Source organism: Rana temporaria, chromosome 1, assembly GCF_905171775.1.
Source record: "Rana temporaria chromosome 1, aRanTem1.1, whole genome shotgun sequence".
NCBI classification, from domain to species: Eukaryota; Metazoa; Chordata; class Amphibia; order Anura; family Ranidae; genus Rana; species Rana temporaria.
In genome coordinates, this window is record NC_053489.1 from 200,167,854 (window position 1) to 200,191,227 (window position 23,374).

The window sequence follows — 23,374 nt, forward strand, 5'->3', positions numbered from 1 at the left end:
TATTTTTGTTAGCGTCAGTGGGGGTTATTTACTAAAGGCAATTCCACTTTGCACTGCAAGTGCAAAGTGCACTTGAAATTGCACTGAAAGTGCACTTGGAAGTGCAGTCGCTGTAGATCCGAGGGGGACATGCAAGAAAAATAAAAGACAGGATTTTAGTTTGCACATGATTGGATGATAAAATCAGCAGAGTTTTCCCTCATTTCAAATCTACCCCTCTGATCTCCAGTGACTGCACTTCCAAGTGCAATTTCAAGTGCACTTTGCACTTGTAGTTTGCACTTGTAGCAAAGTGGATTTGCCTTTTGTAAATAACCCCCAGTGTGTGTTTTCAGTAGGATAAAAAAAAAGCAATATGTTTACTATTGTTAGTTGATTTGTTTTTACTATTTTTGGCCAGTTTTTCTTTGATAAAAATAAAAGCCCAACTTGTCCTGAAAAAATTTGTTTTACTAACCCATGTCAAAGTTGCAAAATTGTGCTTGGGCATTAAGATTCGTTTTACCCTTAGGCGCAAAGGGGTTGAAGACATCTTTTACTTAACTTCAGATCTTGGTTTTTCATTGTCTTAAAAGTTTATATGTCACTTATACCTTACATTTATTATTGATTTGTACATTTCAGACTTGGCATGAATCCATTCCAGAAAAATCCCAAGCATGCATCTGTGCTTGCAGAGAGGTAACATTTTAAAAATTACCTTTTGAGCATTAGAAGATATACCAGATAGTTTTTTCATTTTTTTTTTTTTCCTTACATTTTTTTTTTCTTTTTTTGTTATTATGTCTAGTGGCATTAGCTATGACAAACCATTACCACCAATTCAAGTGGCCTCATTGCGTGCAGACCGTATAGCCAAAGAAAAGAAGGTGGGTTATCTCTGTACTGTATTTGTGTATTTAATAATGGGGATGTGCATGTCGTCACAACTTATAGACTTAACTGTAAATCTCCATCGTGCTGTTTTTTCAAGGCTTTGGAACAGGTTCGAGCACAACAGCAAACTGGACCATTGCCACAGCAAAACGGACAACAACCAACTCAACCAACAACTGTGCAGACAGCACAGGCTCCGACACCCACTCCCGCAGTTACTCAGGCACAAGTTGTCGTTCAGCAGCAACCTGCAGCCAAGAATCCTAATACGGGTACAACACCCATAACTACTCCAGCACTTATTGTAAGTCATGCTGATTTTCAGAAAACTATCACTCAAACATTTTACATTTATGTTGACAGCTAAATATCATTGAGGATATAGTACTTGCTAAAAAAATTGCAACAGGCATCTGATGTGCTTTCAATATTCATATGGTAGATCAGGCATCATTAAATGGTGGACACCTGTCCGGATCTGCGGTTACACTATTTAGGAGTTGCTTCTTTCCCTCGGCCTCTTTCATTATCACAGAAGACGAGAGCGGCAGGCCATTCTTTATTTTACGGCTCTTCTGAACGCCTTTTCTCCTGGAGAAATGGCTTAAAAAAGCACCTAAAGCCATGTTTTGCAAATGCGTATAAGCACGTGAAGGGTTTGGATGTTTATTCATTCCATTGGTCAGACTATTAATTTATTCCAGCCATTGAAGTGAATGCTCAAGCGCTAAATGCACCTAGTGCTTAGGCTTGTCCAAGTGTTTTTTCTTCTCAGATACACTTCTCCTGAGCTTGCAAGTGATGTTTTTTTCTTTTTCTTTTTTCAGCCTCTGAATACTGCTCTTCTAATACTTCTGTAAACACCTATGTGTGCATGGCCACGTAGGCTACATGTAGGGGCGTTTAGAGGCTTAAAAATTTAGATTTTTAGGGACAGTGTGCATGAGACCTTAAAGTACTTTAACGTAAAATACAAACAATGCAACACTTTTCTACCATAGTAGACATTTTGTGTACACACAATTTTGATTAAATGTTGGTTAATCATTACTTACTGTGCCCCTTTTACCATGAGTATTATTTGAATTGTGCTTGGGTGATTGTACAACGTGTTATGTCAAATTGTAACCAATATCTTGTCTCATCTTGGTCAGACTTGTGAAGGCTGGGATTCTTTAGAATATCAAAGTCTGCCCCTTCAAATTGGCTATGAACTTTTAGTGATTCTTTTTTGTGTAACCCAGCACCAAAAGTGTAATTGGATAACTGGTATTTTTAAACTAAACCCCCTAGTTAGCTAATAGTACTGAAGTCCTCAGGGAACTACAGTGCCTTGCGAAAGTATTCGCCCCCCTTGAACTTTGCAACATTTCAGGCTTCAAACATAAAGATATAAAACTGAAATTTTTTTTTTGAAGAATCAACAAGTGGGACACAATCATGAAGTGGAACGAAATTTATTGGATATTTCAAACTTTTTTAACAAATAAAAAACTGAAAAATTGGGCGTGCAAAATTATTCATCCCCCTTAAGTTAAAACTTTGTAGCGCCACCTTTTGCTACGATTACAAAACAGCTCGAGCTCAGTGAGGTTGGATGGAGAGCGTTTGTGAACAGCAGTTTTCAGTTCTTTCCACAGATTCTCGATTGGATTCAGGTCTGGACTTTGACTTGGCCATTCTACCGCCCGGATATGTTTATTTGTGAACCATTCCATTGTAGATTTTGCTTTATGTTTTGGACCTTTGTCTTGTTTGAAGACAAATCTCTGTCCCAGTCTCAGGTCTTTTGCAGACTCCATCAGGTTTTCTTCCAGAATGGTCCTGTATTTGGCTCCATCCATCTTCCCATCAATTTTAACCATGTTCCCTGTCCCTGCTGAAGAAAAGCAGACCCAAACCATGATGCTGCCACCACCATGTTTGACAGTGGGGATGGTGTGTTCAGGGTGATGAGCTGTGTTGCTTTTACGCCAAACATAACGTTTTGCATTGTTGCCAAAAAGTTTGATTTTGGTTTCATCTGACCAGAGCACCTTCTTCCACATGTTTGGTGTGTCTCCCAGGTGGCTTGTGGCAAACTTTAAACAACACTTTTTATGGATATCTTTAAGAAATGGCTTTCTTCTTGCCACTCTTCCATAAAGGCCAGATTTGTGCAGTATACGACTGATTGTTGTCCTATGGACAGAGTCTCCCACCTCAGCTGTAGATCTGTGCAGTTCATCCAGAGTGATCATGGGCCTCTTGGCTGCATCTCTGATCAGTCTTCTCCTTGTATGAGCTGAAAGTTTAGAGGGACGGCCAGGTCTTCGTAGATTTGCAGTGGTCTGATACTCCCATTTCAATATTATCGCTTGCACAGTGCTCCTTGGGATGTTTAAAGCTTGGGAAATCTTTTTGTATCCAAATCCGGCTTTAAACTTCTCCACAACAGTATCTCGGACCTGCCTGGTGTGTTCCTTGTTTTTCATGATGCTCTCTGCGCTTTAAACGGACCTCTGAGACTATCACAGTGCAGGTGCATTTATACGGAGACTTGATTACACACAGGTGGATTCTATTTATCATCATTAGTCATTTAGGTCCACATTGGATTATTCAGAGATCCTCACTGAACTTCTGGAGAGAGTTTGCTGCACTGAAAGTAAAGGGGCTGAATAATTTTGCATGCCCAATTTTTCAGTTTATTTGTTAAAGTTTGAAATATCCAATAAATTTCGTTCCACTTCATGATTGTGTTCCACTTGTTGTTGATTCTTCAAAAAAAATTACAGTTTTATATCTTTATGTTTGAAGCCTGAAATGTGGCAAAAGGTCGCAAAGTTCAAGGGGGCCAAATACTTTCGCAAGGCACTGTATAAACTAAATCGTGACACATTTTAAGCTTGTAGTACACTGGTAGATTTGTGAACCAATGTTAAGAAAAGTCTCAAAAGTATATTCGATATTGTCAACAGAGACTTGACAAATGTCATATGAAAGTACCTCAAAGTTTGGTTTGCTTTAAACATTAGATTTGGGTATGAGTGAAATTTCTTAATCATCCATCACAAAACACAGGAGCACTAATTCTTAGATTATTTGGGCCATTCTCCATCTCCAGGTGATTGGATAAAGCTTAATTGCAGCAGGTATTGAGTGAGAACCAATGCTGACTTTTAAAGATTTAGTACACAGCTGAAGTTTTCCAAAACTTGTACCATCTGCACTGCAGGACATTGGAGGTCAGTCCATCGACTCGGTGGACTCCATTCTGAATTTTTGCATTTTTAAAAACTTGATGGAATTCTTGAAGTCCAGAGTGGGCCAGACAACTCAGTTTGCCTTGGGAACTATGAAAAAAGTGTAATAGAAATAGTGAGACTGCATTTCTGCTGGAACAGGTGCGAATGAACCCTTGGGAAAGCAATCTTTCTAGGGCCACAAAGAAAACTGCTGTTATTTAGGGACTGAAGATAGATTCCGGGAGTCACTTTGGGCAAGTGGCCCGTGGAACCCAGTTTCCCTTAGAGTGGTTAGGAAATTCCTGGTTCAGCTCCCCAGGCCCTTCTTATGTGTAAGTCACCCTGTGTTTATTAGGGGCACAGGGTGACTTGAGAAGCCCAGTCTGATCTGCACTAATCGGACTTAGTACAACCACACTGGACTCTGCATTTAATTTTACCACTGAACCAGCCAGGTTGTTTACACTATGATTAGAACACCGACATTGGACATTTGAATTGGACATTTGAAGTTTGAAGTCAAAGGAGAAGCTCTTTTAAGAGGTCTCTTCATGTAAGAAGTTATCTGCAGGCCCAGTTACTGTTTTAAATAGTTGTTGAAAGGGTAAATGTTTCCGTACCACAAGTTTGTTGGCTGCATGCCCTGATTTTGTTTATAGATGTGTTGAAAAGTTTCAATGTACCTGTGCCCGATGTTCATTGGATGTTAAGTTCACCCCACCCCGTGTCTCTATGCCAACATGAAGGGGGAATAGTCTCCAGAGATATATACTTGTGTCTGTAATTTAAATAAAGTATTAGGCCCCTTTCACACGGGCGGATAGAATTTAGTTTTTAGCTGCGGATAGATGAAGTTATCTACTGCAGCTAAACTAAGACAATGCTTTCCCTTTGTCCCCATTCACACACTGCATTTAGCAAAGGTTTTGTTACATGTGGTTTTGTGCGGTTAGAATTTTTTTTTTTTTTTTTTTTTTACTGCGTGCAGGACTGATTTAACGCAGCTATCTGTACATAACCACCGGTAATCGCAGTGTACTATTCACCTGCGGATAGCGGCAACAAGAAAAGAAAAACGGGAAACACATCAGAAATGGCAAGAATGTTCCACCACAGCGAAACACAGCTGCATGTAAAGAAAGTAATCGCTGCTAATCGCAATGTACAAATGCAAGTGATCACTGTGCCTGGGGTCATTGGTGGTATTATGCTACCTTGCTGTGAACACATCCAAGCCACCACCGGGATCCAAGATTAGGATGGCAGACTTTGGTCACCCCAGCAAAGATATGGACCTGGCATCCGAGTTCGAGGGGGTCCTGCGGATCGCCTTTTTTAGTATACCCCAGTGAATCAATACCTGGAGCTCAGGCAGCAGATTTGGGTGGAGCTCTGGACTGGAGCCCTCCAGGTTCCTGCTATACACCAGGGCAAGTGCTTTCCAACCCCAGGGCAACAAGCCAGTGACCAACAAGAGTTGCAGATGCCATTCCTGGGAGCGCGGCCCCAGGAGCAATGGGTGTCCGAGTTGGACAGGCTGGTCCAGCAGGAGATGAAGCTAGACAATCGATATCGGGCTCTGCAAAGGCACGCAGAGCAGGAATATTTAGGAGAGACAGCAGAATTTTCTCCAGAAGGATATGACTTTGGCAGCCCTGGATTGCTGTGGGAGAGCCATCCATATGGTTTCGTGATTGGCGATGAAGGGTAACCTGCTCTTGAGGACTTGCGAGAATACCGAGAGGTTATGCGCAATATTGCAGGGGTCTCAGAGCTTAAACCTGATCTGGAATACTTGCTAAGGAAAGAACAGCACCTGGAAAGGGCATACAGGGAACGTTCATCAGCATGACCTAGGATTGGCAGCGGAAACTCCGGAGAGTGCCATCCCCAAAGACTTTTCTGCTGAGGGGAAACAACCCGGTGAACCTCCAGCAGAAGAGCTGGCTTCAGAGCATGGCGCTGTTGATCTCTGTATACAAGTTTATACAACAATCAACTCTGCAGGAGCACCAGGAAGAGGATGCAATCAGCACCTTGCGGTCTCCACTGTCATCAACCCTGCAAAAGACCTTGCAACAGGGAAACTTACTGCTGGTCTCTCCCCTCAACTAACAGAAGATGGATTTCCTGTGGTAGTGGATGGGACTGCGGTCTCCACTGACCCAACCCCAGAAAAAGGTCTGGCATTGGGACAGGAGAATATCAGCATTACTCTGACAACACTGGGGGGATTTTCATCTAGAAAAAGTGGATGACTTTTTTTTGAATGGGACTACGGTTTCCATCTGTATACCCCAGGGATGCTGGGAAGTTGGCCCAGATCCCCAACAGCATGACGGAGTGAGCCCAGTCACCCTGTCTTCTCTTCAGTGGCTGAAAGGACATCAGGGAGAAGGACCAGTCTGCACTTCTCCCCAGCTTTGGGAATGTTCTACGAGATAAGCATTGGTTGGCTGGGTGAGTAATGCTCTGTTCGGGGCAAGTTGTTTGGGTGTACTGTGTTGTTATGGGCATTGGGAGACTAGAACTGAAAACTAACTTCAAGTCAACCCGTCTGGAGTCTCCTGCCGAAAGGGGAGATATGTGATGGGAGTCACTTTGGGCGGGGGACCGTGGAACCTAGCTTACCTTAGAGGGGACAGGAAACTCCTGGTTCAGCTCCCAAGGCCACCCAGTTGTTGGCTGCATGCCCTGATTTTATTTATAGATGTGTTGAAAAGTTTTAATGTACCTGTGCCTGATGTTATTGGGTGTTAAGTTTACCCTGCCCCATGTCTCTATGCCAACAAGAAGGGGTAATTGATACCAACAAGAAGTCTCCAGAGATATATACTTGTGTCTGTGCTTCAAAGTCTTATGCTTTTATTCCCCCTGCACTGATGTCTCGACAAGTGACTGGGTGAGCTGAGGGATCTGGGCCGATCATGCTGGTACCAGGCAAGAGAAGGTCATGCAGCAGACATACCCCTCAGGAGTAGAGGGGGTCTGTCACATATTCGATTAAATTAAGCTTGATGGGGGGAGTGGCAAAGCTCCAGATTGTAGCTTTTGGACACAGTCACCTGAGACTTTGATCCACAAAGAAAATTCTGCGCATCGGTGTAGATTCGCAAAACCATTATCGTTTGCCATGATTAAGGTCGACCAAAACGCATTGGCATTTTTATGGCTGTATGTCACTTTTTATAGTTAATGATAACCATTTTGCTGATTTCCACTGATGTGCCTGCTTTACTTTGTAGACCGTGCAGCTGTGAGGAGAACCTGTAGCCAGAGCACCGGGGTTTTGTCATTGGATTGTAGCAGAGGTTGTAGCACTGCCTTACTTGTTGCTACTTACATCTGAGACTTTGAGTCAAAGCAGCTGTGAGGGCCAATACAGCCCTGGCCAAAAGTTTTGAGAATGACACAAATATATAAATTTTCAGAAAGTAAGCTCTTCACATGTTAATATGGTATACTGAAATATAATTACAAGCATTTCAAGTGTCAAAGGCTATTATTGACAATTACATAAAGTTGATGCAGAGTCAATTATTTGCAGTGTTGACACTTCTTTTTTAAGACCTCTGCAATTTGCCCTGGCATGCTGTCAATCAACTTATCGGTCACATTCTGACTGATGGCAGCCTACTCTTGCATAATCAGTGCTGAGAGTTTGTCAGAATTTGTGTTTTTTTTTTTTGTTTGTTTTTTTCACCCGCCTCCTGAGGATTGACCACAAGTTCCCAATAGGATTAGGATCTGGGGGGGTTTACTGACCATGGACCCAAAATGTTCTGCTTCCTAAGCAACTTCATTATCAATTTAGCCTTAGGGGATTCATTAGAGAAAATTACTTTACCCCAGTCCTCAGCAGTTTAATCTCTTTAGCTTTTGCAGAATATCAGTCTATTTCTAATGTTTTTTCTGGAGAGAACTTGCTTCTTTGCTGCACTTCTTGACACCAGGCCATCATTCAAAAGTCTTCACCTCACTGTGCATATAGATGCACTCACACCTGCCTGCTACCATTCCTGAGCAAACTCTGCACTGGTGGTGCCCCGATCCTGCAGCTGTAGGAGGTGACGGTCCTGTCGCTTGCTGGACTTTCTTGGGCCTGAAGCCTTCTTAACAATTAACTTCTCCTTGAAGTTCCTGATGATCTGATAAATGGTTGATTTAGGTGCAATCTTAGGAGCAGCAATATCCTTGCCTGTGAACCCTTTTTTGTGCAAAGAGATGATGACTGCACATTTCCTTACAGGTAACCATGGTTAGCAGAGGAAGAACAAGGATACGCTTTCCAATAATTTGTAATGGAAGAAGTTTAGACAAGATGATAAAGTACAATTATGTACAGTTAAATGTCAAGCCATGGTGTCATATCAAATAATGACAATACCAGCTCATCCTAGTCATACAATATCTAAGCAGTTTTAAAGTGGTAGTCCCCGTCTTGTGATATTTGTATGCTATGAATTATGACATTACATTTTGCACTGGTGTAACAGCAATGCTTCATGTTGCAGACTGGCACAATCAAGGCTGCTGTACCGGGAACAACCATAACCACAGGTCAGTGTTTTATTTGGTGTGTGAAAGCTAGAATAATATCATCTCATCTGTGGTGTTATGGTGTATATTTTTTATAAAATTTTTTGAATGTATAGTGAGAATGACCTAGCTGTGATTTATGTGTTTGTCAGAGTTTCTCAAATATACGTTCGCTACACAGCCAACCATTCTAATTTGACAATGAACCCAAAGAAATACCAACTTCTTTGCACTTGAATAAATAGTTTCATTCTACTGAAAACTCCCCAAAAACACACTGGTAGGTTAATAAGCTTGCTTTTAGAATTGGCTATTGTCTGTATGTACATACAGTGCCTTGAAAAAGTATTCTTACCCCCTTGAAATTTTCCACATTTTGTCATGTTGCAACCAAAAATGTAAATGTATTTAATTGGGATTTTCTGTGATAGACCAACACAAATTAAATTGGAAGGAAAATTATAAATGTTTTTTTTTTTTTTTTTTTTTTTACAAATATCTGAAAAGTGTGGCGTGCATTTGTATTCATCCCCCTTTTATTCTGATACCCTAACTAAATTCTAGTGGAACCAATTGCCATCCGCTAATTAGTAAATAGATTCCACCTGCGTAATTTAATCTCAGTATACATACAGCTGTTCTGTGAAGCCCTCTGAGGTTTGTTAGAGAACCTTAGTGAACAAAGAGCATCATGGAGGCTAAGTAACACAACAAACAGGTCAGGGATAAAGTTGTGGAGAAGTTTAAAGCAGAGTTAGGTTATAAAATAAATATCCCAAGCTTTGAATATCTCATGGAGCACTGTTCAATCCATCATCCGAAAATGGAAAGAGTATGGCACAACTGCAAACCTACCAAGACATAGCCGTACACCTAAACTGACAGGCTGGGCAAGGAGAGCGTTAATCAGAGAATCAGCCAAGAGGCCCATGGTACTCTGGAGGAGCTGCAGAGATCCCCCAGCTCAGGTTTGAGCATCTGTCCACAGGACAACTATTAGTCGTACACTCCACAAATCTGGCCTTTATGGAAAATTGGCAAGAAGAAAGCTATTGTTGAAAGAAAGCCATAAGAGGTCCCATTTGCAGTTTGCGAGAAGCCAGGTGGGGAACACAGCAAATGTACCAGGAGGTACTCTGGTCAGGTGAGACCAAAATGTAACTTTTTGGCCTAAAAGCAAAACGTGGAAAACTAACATGGCACATCACCCTGAAAACACCATCCCCACTGTGAGACATGATGCACCCCCACAAAATGATGCATCATGTTGTGGGGGTGCTTTTCTTCAGCAGGGACAGGGAAGCTGGTCTGTGATAATGGGAAGACGGAGCCAAGGTTTTCTTCTAAGATTGCCCTGTATTTGGCTCCATCCATCGTCCCATCCACTTTCACCAGATTCTCTGTCCCTGCTAAATAAAAGCATCCCCACCACATGATGCTACCACCACATGTTTCCCTGTGGGGGATGGTTTGTTCAGGATGATGTGCAGTGTTCATTTTAAGCAACACACAGCATTTTGCTTTTAGGCCAAAAAGTTAAATTGTGTTCTCTGACCAGAGCACCTTCTTCCACATTTTTGCTGTGTCCCCCACATTGTTTCTCGCTAACTGCAAATGGGACTTTTTATGGCTTTCTTTCAACAATGTCTTTCTTTCTTGCCACTCTTCCATAAAGGCCAGATTTGTGGAGTGCACAACTAATAGTTGTCCTGTGGACAGCTTCTCCCACCATGGCTGCTTCTCTGATTAACGTTCTCTTTGCCCGGCCTGTTAATTTAGGTGGACGTCCATGTCTTGGTAGATTTGCAGTTGGGCCAAACTCTTTCCATTTTCGGATGATGTATTGAACAGTGCTCCATGAGATGTTCAAAGCTTGAGATATTTTTTTATAACCTAACCCTGCTTTAAACTTTTCCACAACTTTATCCCTGACCTGTCTGATGTGTTCCTTGGTCTTCATGATGCTGTTGGTTCACTAAGGTTCTCTAACCAACCCCGGAGGGCTTCACAGAATAGCTGTATTTATAGTGAGATTAAATCACACACAGATGAACTCTATTTACTAATCAGGTGACTTCTGAAGGCAATTGGTTCCACTAGATTTTAGTTAGGGGTATCAGAGCAAGACCCATTTCACACTGGGGATGCGCCCCTGTCAGCGCTAAAGCACCACTCGTTTTAGTGGTGCTGTTTTAGCGGCGCTTTTTGGCCGCTAGCGGGGCGCTTTTACCCCCAAAGAAGGTGTTTTAAATACTCTTGTTTTGCAGTGCTTTCAAAGCACTGCCTATTCCTTCCAATAGGCAGGGGCGTTTTGGGAGCTCAGTATACTGCGCTCCCAAGCTGCCCCACAGATGCTGCTTGCAGGATATTTTTTCCTGTTCCTCAAGCACAGCACCCCCGTGTGAAAAGTCTCACTTGAATGAATGAGAGGTTTTCAGGCACTTAGCAGAGGCTATTTCCAGTACTAAAGCTCCTGAAAACCGCACCAGTGTGAAAGGGGTCTAAAGGGGGCTGAATACAAATGCACACTACTTTTTCAGATATTTATTTGAAAACCATTTATAATTGTGCTTCCACTTCACGATTATGTGCCACTTTGTGTTGGTCTATCACATAAAATTCCAATAAAATACATTTAGGTTTTTGGTTGAACCATGACAAAATATGGAAAATTTCAAGGGGTATGAATGCTTTTTCAAGGCACTGTATATGTGCATGCCCTTTGCATCTGTTGGCATTTTTTTTTATTTGCCTGTCACCCAGTCACTCTTGGAACCATTGAGACTCATTGTTTCACTATTAATTGCACCAAAAATATAATTTGCTGTATGTGTGGGTAGTCCTAATATGCTCTAGTGGATATTGCTCTTGTGGGTGTCTAAATTTAGATATTTAAATATTCAACACTTTTTTCTATTCTCTAATTTAGGGACAGTCACTGCAAATGTTCTTGTAAACACAGTGTCTGGCATGGCAAATGTTCCCTCTGCAACCTTCCAACCTATCAACAAGCGATTGGTGTCTCCTGTGGTAACCAGTGCAGTTTCAGTAAGTGTTCTTTAATATCAACTTGTGATATGCCTACAAAGTTACAATATCATAGTACAGTAATCAATAGCAGGTGCTCAGGAATCCTCTCTTTTCTCATCTCTTCAGAAAAATACCAAGAAACAAAATTGGGAGTTTTGAGGTGCAAAAACAAATCAAATTGATATTAGGAATTTCATAATTTTATTTGAACAAACATGGTTAAAAAATGATTAAAGTTTAAAACATGAAAAGGGAATGCGGTCATAATACAAAAGTTGGTTGCCTCTACGTGTTTCGCCATAATCATGGCTTCTTCTGGAGCTTTTGTAGGACCTTCTATAGAATGTCACCCAAAGGGACCCTCAAGGCCCGCCAAGCGGTACCTGCAGGTACCATACAGGGTGATTGGCCGCAGTGTGAGAGCTGACTGAAGTAAACAGCATTTTTTTTTTTGAATCCAACAAAATTTTATTTAGTTTGCAGAGGTACAAAGTATGCAAGGTCCCCTTAACATTGCGGGGACAAAATAACAACAAAGGTTAAGACATCCAGTAGTCGTTGAGTATTTATAGACAGGAGGTAGAGCCCCCTCCCCCCAAACCGTTTCAAACATCACCATCCCGCCAAGTAGCACCGTCCCCATCTCACCCCACATTGATGCCCAAAAGTCTATCCATCACAAGGTCTACCGGGGCTAGACCTGGCACATCCAACCACTTTGCCCATAATTTCTCAAATTTGTGGGTATTACCCCTGTGTTGATACACCACTTTCTCCATCCTCAGCACCAGCCCAATATTATTAATCCATTCAGCCAGAGTCGGAGGAGCCTCAGCCCTCCAGTGAACCATAATGAGTTTCCTTGCTTGGAACAGAACCCTGTGTATCGCCTCTCTGTCCGCTTCCTCCCATTCGTACTCCTCCAGAGCCCCCAAGAGACAAGCCCTCGGGTCCTGTGGAAGAGCCACGCCAAATGTTGAATTTACGGTACTCGCAACTCCCGCCCAATACGTGTGGAGCTTTGGGCATCTCCACAGCATATGGATCAGATCACCATGGTCTCTTTTGCACCTGGTACAGGTTGGATCATGCTGTGGATTCATCTTATGGAGCCTGTGTGGGGTATAGTAAGTGCGCAGCAAAATATACAGTTGTGTGAGCCTCTGTGAAACATTCAGCGAGCATTTGCCTACTGCCTGAAAGATTTCTTCCCATTGTTCCCCATCCAGCTCACCCGCATCCGCCTCCCACCTTTCCTGTATTCTCAGGGGATGCTGCTTCATCACGTACTGTAGCAGAATGGCGTAGCACTGAGAAATAAAGCCTTTTGATGTCCCAGCATCCCCCAGAAGATCAAAAGCAGGGGTCGGCGACAGGCACCACTCATAGGAGCGACCCTGTGCCGCCACTGCGTGCCTCAACTGCAGATAGGAGAAGTGCATAGTCTGGGGCAAGCCAAACGCCCCCTGTAGTACAGAGAACGAGCGGAGCACCCCGTTACTGAATATGTGTGTGAGGTGCGTGATCCCATACTGTTTCCACCTGGCCCCGGACTGCAACTTGGCCAATTCAGTGTATGTGCCGTTCTGCCATGTAGGGCTGTATTTCGTGTAACCCTCCGCGTTTTGAACGTACTTGACCTTATTCCATACCTTCTGGATTAAACTAAAAGTGGGGAGCTTCTTGTGCGGTTTAGCAAAGGCTTGCGCCTCCAATGCCTCAGGGATCGGTCTTCCGCCCACGGTGTGCTCCATAAGCTTCTGAGCCGAGGATCTCACCGCCGGCCGAAACATACCAACCAGCTGCTGCATCTGAGCCGCCAAATAGTACAGCCAGGGGTTTGGCAACGCCAATCCCCCGCCGTCTTTAGGTCTCTGCAGGTGTTCCAGTTTAATCCTAGGCGTCCTATCTTTCCATATGAGACCTCGGAAAATACTATTTACTGTATGAAAAACCTTCAGGGGTATAACCATGGGGGTGTTGTGTAGAAAGTACAACAGTTGCGGCATGAGTATCATCTTAATAAGATTCACCCGGCCGGCAACCGACAGGAGTAGGGCCTTCCAAGTCTTAACTTTGTCTCTAAATTTCAGAAGTAGGGGAGAGATATTTAGATGGATGAAATCCTGTGGCCTAGCAGTGATCTGTACTCCCAGGTACTTAAAGGACGAAGTAACGGGTATGGGGCATACGGGGTTAATTATCTGCGTATCGTCGCCATCTAACAAAAGTAGTGACGATTTTGCCCAGTTTATAAGCAAACCAGAGAATTGTCCAAACTCTGTAATTGCCACCATAGCTTCCCTGAGGGAGGAATCCGTGTCACCCAATAGAAGGAGAGTGTCATCAGCATATAGCATCACTTTTTCCTGCATGTCACCATAGCAGAATCCAGTGATGCGGGGGTTAGCTCTAATACCAATGGCCAACGGCTCGATAGCCAAGGCAAAGAGCAGGGGGGACAGGGGACATCCCTGCCGCGTCCCCCTCCTCAGTGCAAAGCTCCCCGACAAAGAGCCAAATGTCCGTATCGCCGCTTGCGGCTGACTGTACAGCAGCCGCACCCAGGAGATATAAACAGGGCCAAATCCAAATTTGTGCAACACAGTCCAGAGATAGTTCCAATCAATGCTATCAAAGGCCTTTGTAGCATCTAAGGACAGCAGTGCCCTACTACCCATATTATCCGCCCGTGCTTGCATGTTAAGGAACAGCCTCCTCAGATTAACCGCCGTGGACTTATTGGGCATGAACCCAGCCTGATCCCCATGAACCAAGGAAGTCACCACCCCATTCAGCCGAATGGCGAGCACCTTGGCCAGTATCTTAATGTCGCTCTGTAATAGGGAGATGGGGCGATAAGCCCCCGGGTCCACGGGATCCTTGCCTGGCTTGAGCAACAGTACTATGTTTGCTTTGGACATTGAAGGGGGCAAAGTCCCCCCCTCCCTGGCGCTGTTAAAGACTTTTAGAAGCTGTGGCAATAACACCTCGGGATACTGTTTGTACACTTCCATGGGCAACCCGTCCTCCCCCGGGGCTTTACAGTTAGGGAAAGCACTGACTGCCTCCTGTAGCTCCTCGACAGTGATTGGTTTTTCTAACAGGGTACGCTGGCTATCAGACAGCTCCGGGAAGACCATTTGGGCTAAATACATCTCTAGATCCTCCTGGGTGTACATCGTGCCAGAATTGTACAGGGTCTCATAGAAACCCGCCAGTTCCTGCATAATCTGGTCTGGCTGAGAGACTACCCCTCCTGACCCTGATCTTATAGCCCCTATCGCAGGTGAGCGTTGATGGGAGTTTGCAATCCGCGCCAATATACGGCCGGTTTTCTCACCCTCCTCAAAGAACGCCTGCTTAGCAAAGAACCTCTTCTTCTCAGCCGACGAGGAGAGCAATTGCTGGTAGGCAGACTGAGCAGCCTGCCAGGCCTCCCTGGTCAGGTCAGAAGGAACAGCGACATATGCCCGCTCCATTTCCTGTTCTCCACTTCTATCAGTAGTGCAGCAGAGGCCCTCTTCACCTCATTCACTCCCCTTATAAGCAGGCCCCGAAAATACGCCTTGAAAGCATCCCAGTTTAACACATTCAGCTCCATTCCTTCCCCATCAGCAAAATACCTTCGTATGTCCTCCTCTATTTCCACATGGGATCTTATCAGCTTCAGCCAAAAGGCATTCAGCTTCCATGGTGCCTTAACCAGGCTCCCCTGCGGTGCCACGCAGAGCTGCACCACCAGGGCAGAGTGATCAGACACACTGCGGGGTCTGTGTGATAGGTCCGCTATCAATGGAAGCATGCTCGAATTTCCCACCCACAGGTCTATTCTAGATAGGCATCCATGCGTCTTCGAAAAGCACGTGAACTGCCTGACCCCGGGATTACGGTGCCTCCAGATGTCCACCCAGCCCACCTCTTGCAGCAACCGCGCCAGGGGAGTACTCCTAGCGAGGGCAGAGGGACCAGGGCCCGGGTGTCTATCTGCCACCTGGTCTAGACAACAGTTAAAGTCGCCAATCACGAGCAGCGGAACATCCGGCCTACCATCCAGAAAAGAGAGGAGGAGCCGGAGCGAAGTAAACAGCATTAGATATTTTTTTTTTAATGTGGGTTAAGCCTGGTACACACCAGCAGTTTATTAAAAAAAAATTCCCGTAAGAACCGGTGGGCTGAACAAAAAAAAAAAATGTGAAAAGCTCAGAATGAGCCGCTGTACTAACCAATGTTATTACAGCAATCTCCCCGCTGAGCTGATGTGTTATGACAGGGGGGGAGGACCCTCTGTCAGAGCACACTGGTCAGCGCTCTCAGCCATTGGCTGAGAACGCTGATTAGATACCGATCGGCACACCTTTTTCCGTCATGCCCCTTCAACAGAAGCCAGACCGTCTGCCATACACACGGGCCAAATGTCTGCCTGTTTTTATTGAACTGGTCCTTACCACCCAATATTCGGCCGGTGTGTACGGGGCTTTAGACTTTGCATAGACTTTAGATTGTTGTCTAATATTCCATGCTTTATTGCCTTTCTCCAAATCAGATGTGGGTATAGCGCTCTGTATATGGAGGTTTTCTATGTATATTTATTTTTATTCAACTGGATGGACTGGTGTCTTTTTCACCCTGGCTATTGATATTTCCTAAAACATAGTTAAAATAGCAAGAAAGTTTTTTTTTTATATAGTGCAGGTCTTTCTAATGGAAGATATCACTTGTACCATGTGACACTGACAGATGCTTCATTTTTGGATTTTCCACAAAATGATAACCAGGACAAATTGTAATGGCCTATCTCCCCAACAGGGTCAAAGACAGCAAAAACCTGACACAGGTTTTAAATCTTATCACCTTAATCAAAAACTAAAAAATAAGTATCTTAATCCTACAGTACAATAATACAACATATTCAAATCCAACACAAGCCATATTGTAATATAACGTTATTTAAAATGACCTTTCATTTTCAATCTGCCTCACTGTAATTTTATGTAAAATGCAATTGGGTAACTGCGAGGTATTTCCCCCCCCCCCCCCCCCCCGAAATGTAGATGCCTGCTTCTGTGATTGGCTCACTGATTTTCCCAGCACTCTGCACTAAGATGCAAATCAAATTTTGTGAGTCCTTGCATACTCTGCAACAAAAAAAATATTTTTGGTGAGATGCTATCAAAGGGATAGAGATCCTGCTAAATTCCTCATTTGAGGCCTGCGAGTGCAGCAGCTGATCAATCGTGGAAAAAGGCATTTACCCCAAAACGAAAAAACAAAACAAAAACAAACCCCTGTTGCTTAAAAGATGTTAGCTGGAGTTCCACTTTAATTTGCTGGCAAAGTCCATTCAAGGTTTCACTCGCACTCAAGTTGATTCTTCCCTCTCTCCATTCCGTCACTGGTCTGCACTCACTGGACCAATGGTATTTTGAAAAACAAAAAGAGCGGAGGGCGCACCGACCTCGTGTGATACTGATAAAAAATATTTATTTAAATAATAAAATCAATGGTTATACTCACACATTAGGAGTTAAAAACAGGCTTTAAAAATGAATACAGCAGGTATCCAGCGTCGTCAGTGGAACATGAGTGATCATTTGGACCAATCAGTGGAAGTAAAAACTGACGCGTTTCGGGGGCGTACCCCTTTCCTCAGAGCTGACGTGGTCTGCAGTGATCACTCATGTTCCACTGACGACGCTGGATACCTGCTGTATTCATTTTTAAAGCCTGTTTTTAACTCCTAATGTGTGAGTATAACCATTGATTTTATTATTTAAATAAATATTTTTTATCAGTATCACACGAGGTCGGTGCGCCCTCCGCTCTTTTTCTTCTCTTTTATAGTTTTATGAATACCAACGATTCTGAGGAGGGCTGCAAGACTCTAGATGATTACTTTTAATCGAACTGCACCACTGCATAGCATTTCCTTCTAAAATATCAGAGCGCAGGAGACTTGTTCTTGTATTTTGAAAAACAGCCATACCTGAAATTCTTTGAATCGTCATTTACAGCTGCCCATGATAGACCCCATTGATCATTATCTGTGAGTTTAGTTAGATGTTGTATATTTTACTTATCCTTTAATTTTATTTTGTAGGACAGGTGCTTTTTAACACTTTAACAATGTGTTACCATATTAATTCTTCTTTATCAGTCTGCAGCCACTGGTCAGTTAATTCAACAGAGGACAGCAACAACACCTACAGAGATGGTGACCATAGCAACCAGTCCAGGAGTTCGAGCTGTGACTGCGGGGACTGTGGTATCTACAAACCTTACACCTATTCAAACTCAGGCAAGAACCATTGTGACCCAAGTAACAACAGGTAACATACGGCATGCTTTTTTATATCTTATAACAAATTGCTGTTTACCTTCCATTCCGTCTAACTCTTTTGTCATATTTTCCAGCCACCTCTACCACTGGCGTTCAAATAGCCGGAAAAACCATAACCCAAGCTCAGTTTCAGCTGCTTCGACAACCGGCTACTTCCCAGGTGCAAGTACCTCAAATGCAGGCCCAAGCACAATCCCCAGGGCAAATAAAGGCCGTTGCTAAGATATCATCGGTAAGTTAAAATATGCTGCAGGATATTCAAATAGGAATGGTAAATTACATTTACATAGAGGCTTTTGTTTTGAAAGTGTGCTTGAAACAAATATCTTGTTTTTTTTTCTGTTTGAAATTTTTTATAGAATTTTATAATTATCAACAAAATTCTATTAACGGAGTATATACAGTGCCTTGCAAAAGTATTCGGCTCCCTTGAACTTGCGACCTTTTGCCACATTTCAGGCTTCAAACATAAAGATATAAAACTGTAATTTTTTTGAAGAATCAACAAGTGGGACACGATCATGAAGTGGAACGAAATTTATTGGATATTTAAACTTTTTTAACAAATAAAAAACTCTAAAATTGGGCGTGCAAAATTATTCAGCCCCCCTTAAGTTAATACTTTGTAGCGCCACGTTTTGCTACGATTACAACTGTAAGTAGCTTGGGGTATGTCCTATATCAGTTTTGCACATCGAGAGACTGACATTTTTGCCCATTCCTCCTTGCAAAACCGCTCGAGCACAGTGAGGTTGGATGGAGAGCGTTTGTGAACAGCAGTTTTCAGTTCTTTCCACAGATTCTCGATTGGATTCAGGTCTGGACTTTGACTTGGCCATTCTACCGCCCGGATATGTTTATTTGTGAACCATTCCATTGTAGATTTTGCTTTATGTTTTGGATCATTGTCTTGTTGGAAGACAAATCTCCGTCCCAGTCTCAGGTCTTTTGCAGACTCCATCAGGTTTTCTTCCAGAATGGTCCTGTATTTGGCTCCATCTATGTTCCCATCAATTTTAACCATCTTCCCTGTCCCTGCTGAAGATAAGTAGGCCCAAACCATGATGCTGCCACCACCATGTTTGAAAGTGGGGATGGTGTGTTCAGGGTGATGAGCTGTGTTGCTTTTACGCCAAACATAACGTTTTGCATTGTTGCCAAAAAGTTCGATTTTGGTTTCATCTGACCAGAGCACCTTCTTCCACATGTTTGGTGTGTCTCCCAGGTGGCTTGTGGCAAACTTTAAACAACACTTTTTATGGATATCTTTAAGAAATGGCTTTCTTCTTGCCACTCTTCCATAAAGGCCAGATTTGTGCAGTATACGACTGATTGTTGTCCTATGGACAGAGTCTCCCACCTCAGCTGTAGATCTGTGCAGTTCATCCAGAGTGATCATGGGCCTCTTGGCTGCATCTCTGATCAGTCTTCTCCTTGTATGAGCTGAAAGTTTAGAGGGACGGCCAGGTCTTCGTAGATTTGCAGTGGTCTGATACTCCTTCCATTTCAATATTATCGCTTGCATAGTGCTCCTTGGGATGTTTAAATCTTGATATTTTTGTATCCAAATCCAGCTTTAAACTTCTCCACAACAGTATCTCGGACCTGCCTGGTGTGTTTCTTGTTCTTCATGATGCTCTCTGCGCTTTAAACGGACCTCTGAGACTATCACAGTGCAGGTGCATTTATACGGAGACTTGATTACACACAGGTGGATTCTATTTATCATCATTAGTCATTTAGGTCAACATTGGATCATTCAGAGATCCTCACTGAACTTCTGGAGAGAGTTTGCTGCACTGAACGTAAAGGGGCTGAATAATTTTGCACGCCCAATTTTTCAGTTTTTTATTTTTAAAAAAAGTTTGAAATATCCAATACATTTCGTTCCACTTCATGATTGTGTCCCACTTGTTGATTCTTCAAAAAAAATTACAGTTTTATATCTTTATATTTGAAGCATGAAATGTGGCAAAAGGTCGCAAAGTTAAAGGGGGCCGAATACTTTCGCAAGGCACTGTATGTATGTATGTGTGTATATATATATATATATATATATATATATATATATATATATATATATATATATATATATATATATATATATATATATATAATATTTACTTTTTTTTTTTATTTAAGTCAGAAACCATTTGCAGTTAGCCTTTCACACATATATGTATGTACTTTTGATATTGCATGTTAGAAATAGTGCATGCATGCACACTTCTAAAATGGTTATTATCTTAATCGTACAGTACAGGACACAGGCAACTTATTCATACACTATGAGTTATAGGCTTGTACCTTCAGGTAATTGGACACCATCAAGCTTTGGAGGACTTGCCTCATGGGGCACCTCCCCTATGACTCTACTCCACTCCATGAGTCCTCAGTTTTGTAGCATGCAGTGCACAGTAAACAAGGAGAGTTTGGGAGGGTGACCCGTGATCTGTACTGTACTCCAAAATACAGATATGTTTAAATTTCTCTTCTCTTAACCATACACTACAGGATACAACTTATTTATACAACATGGGACGTAGGCAGACCATACACTATTCATTTTTATTTTTTACATTCAACGAGCAGGGATTAATGGGGATCTGCCATCAGAATATAGTGATCAGTGTTGCTGGCTATAACCGGCGGGACTGATCGATCTGGAAAAACCCAGCAGGCTGGTTATACACAAGTCGATCAATAGATTGACTTGTATACAACCAGCCTGTTCATACGTGGATTGAAATTTGGCTGGTCCCTGCTAACCCGGCCAAATTTTGATACACGTACAGTATGGCCACCTTTGCTCAAAATTTACCCTTTTTGCTTCATCCATAGTTTATATTGTCTATGCGCCAGATTTCAGAATTTATTCAATTACCTCTCCTCCGTCACGTCTGAAGAAAGTTATGTATCGTGCATCCGGAAAGTATTCACATCGCTTCACCTTTTTCACATTTTGTTATGTTACAGATTTAGTCCAGACTGGACTAAATTCATTATTTTCCTCACAATTCTACAAACCATACCCCATATTGACAAGTTGAAAGAAGTTTGAAATCTTTGCCAATTTTTTAAATAAAAAACATCACATGTACAAAAGTATTTACACCTTTGCCATGACGCTCAAAATTAAGCTCGGGCGCATCCTGTTTCCACTGATCAACCTTGAGATGTTTCTACAATTTGATTGGAGTCCATCTGTGGTAAATTCAGTTGCGAGTAAGTGAGTGAGAACTTGTATAGCGCTGCAAATGCGAACTAAATCGCCTCAAGGCGCTTTGCATCCAGATTTGGTCCTGATCCTTTCAGAAGAGGTGGGTCTTAAGTTTTTTGTTGAAGGCGCAATGGTTTTGTTCCATGCAGATGATTGTTGGTAGCGCGTTCCACAGCAGTGGCCCTTGAACTGCAAACCTTCGTTTGCTTGGACATGATTTTGAAAAGCACACACCTGTCTATATAAGGTCCACAGTTAAACTGATTGAAAAGTCTCGTTATCCTTATCTGCAGTGGTTTTGCACAGAGCAGCCCGGATCCTCCTCTTCTCGGGTCCCTGGCTGAAGCACCTGGCCCCTCCCTCCTGTTGAGTTCCCCCACAGCAAACGGTTTGCTATGAGGGCAGCCGAGTTGCAGCTCCGTGTATCCACTCAGACTCTCTCTGAGGGATGGTCTCGGATGGCCGAGGGACTTGTGGACATCACTGGGTAGAGATGGGGCTCAAGTAAGTATTAGGGCGGCTGAGGGTGGCTGCTGCACACAAAAGGCTTTTTATCTTAATGCATAGAATGCATTAGGATAAAAAAAAAAAACATCTGCCTGTACACCCTTTTAACCGTGCATGTCAGAGCACAAATCAAGCCATGAAGTCAAAGGAATTATCTGCAGATCTACGAGACAGGATTGTTATTGAGACACAGATCTGGGGAAGGGTACAGAAAAAATTTCTGCAGCACTCCTCCGTAAAGGGCACATGACAGCCCATCCTGGAGTTTACCAAAAGACACCTGAAGGACATGAGAAACAAAATTCTCTGGTCTGATAAAACAAAGATTAAACTCTTTGGCCCGAACGGCAAGCATCATGTCTGGAGGAAAGCAGGCACTGCTCATCACCTGGCCTATACCATTCCTACAGTAAAGCATGGTGGTGGCAGCATCATTCTGTGGGTATGTTTTTCAGTGGCAGGAACTGGGAGACTAGTCAGGATCCTGGGAAAGATGAATGCCGCAATGTACAGAGACCTCCTTGATGAAAATGTGCTCTAAAGCGCTCTGGTCTTCCGACTGGGGGCGAAGGATCGTTTTCCAACAGGACAACGACCCTAAGCACACAGCCAAGATAACAAAGGAGAGGGTACAGGACAACTCTGTGAATGTCCTTTAGTGGGCCAACCAGGGCCCAGACTTGAACCCAATTGAACATCTCTGGAGAGATCTGAAAATGGCTGTACACCGATTCACCCCATCCAACCTGATGGAGCTTGAGAGGTCCTGCAAAGAAGAATGGGAGAAAATGCCCAAAAATAGGTGTGCCCAGCTTGTAGCATCATACTCAAAAAGACATGAGGCTGTAATTGGTGCCAAAGGTGCTCAAACAAAAATGTTCAGCAATGGCTGTGAATACTTATGTACATGGGAATTATTTCGTTATTTTTTGATAAATTTGCAAAGATTTCAAACAAACTTCTTTCACGTTTTCTTTGAGGTATTGTTTGTAGAATTTTGAGGAAAATAATGAATTTAATCCATTTTGGAATAAGGCTGTAACATAAAATGTGGAAAAAGTGAAGCGATGTGAATTCTTCCGGATGCACTGTAATTATGCTCTTACTGAAGTCTGTAGGAACTAATTTCTTTCTGTGCCAGGATTTAGGTATGTAATTGGGTTGTTCTATCTTCACCCTAATCCTCCATTTGTCGTCCTCTTTTACCCGAAGATTTGTACTTGTTTTATTAGTAAAATGAAGCTATCAATCGTATACAAAGGAGCAGACTTGATGGACCATTTGGTCTTTTTTTGATGCCACTCTTGTTATGCTACTATAGAAAACACAGCACAAACAAAAATCTTATTAGCACAATACCCAGCTAGTCTGAAAAAAACTAAATGGTACTGTCTAACAATTTGCATTAAAACAAAAGATTTAGTTGCACACATTCATTTAGCTGCACTTCATCGTCCCTCTGTAAAGTGTGTTTTTAATTCCTACTTTATATTCCATATATAGCCATGAATAAGTAAGTGCAGGTATGCCTGGAAGCAGCCCATAACTCCCTTTACTATGGAAACTACTCACCGAGAGGAGCCGCAGTGTTTTTTGCATTGGTGAACTCTGCCTCTTATTCACATGTGGAGGCAA

At 42.8% G+C, this 23,374-nt stretch overlaps 1 protein-coding gene across 3 annotated transcripts in view; it reads left to right on the forward strand.

The window, feature by feature from the left end:
- Positions 1 to 23,374, forward strand: part of LOC120935633 (E1A-binding protein p400-like) — a 164,386-nt gene that overhangs the window by 107,034 nt on the left and 33,978 nt on the right. For all 3 annotated transcript variants that reach the window (XM_040347686.1, XM_040347691.1, XM_040347688.1), the window contains exons 40-46: positions 625 to 681; positions 791 to 869; positions 974 to 1,180; positions 8,618 to 8,663; positions 11,572 to 11,690; positions 17,830 to 18,001; positions 18,087 to 18,244. In XM_040347686.1, coding sequence (XP_040203620.1) covers positions 625 to 681; positions 791 to 869; positions 974 to 1,180; positions 8,618 to 8,663; positions 11,572 to 11,690; positions 17,830 to 18,001; positions 18,087 to 18,244 — 838 coding nt within the window. The remainder of the gene's footprint in view (positions 1 to 624; positions 682 to 790; positions 870 to 973; positions 1,181 to 8,617; positions 8,664 to 11,571; positions 11,691 to 17,829; positions 18,002 to 18,086; positions 18,245 to 23,374) is intronic.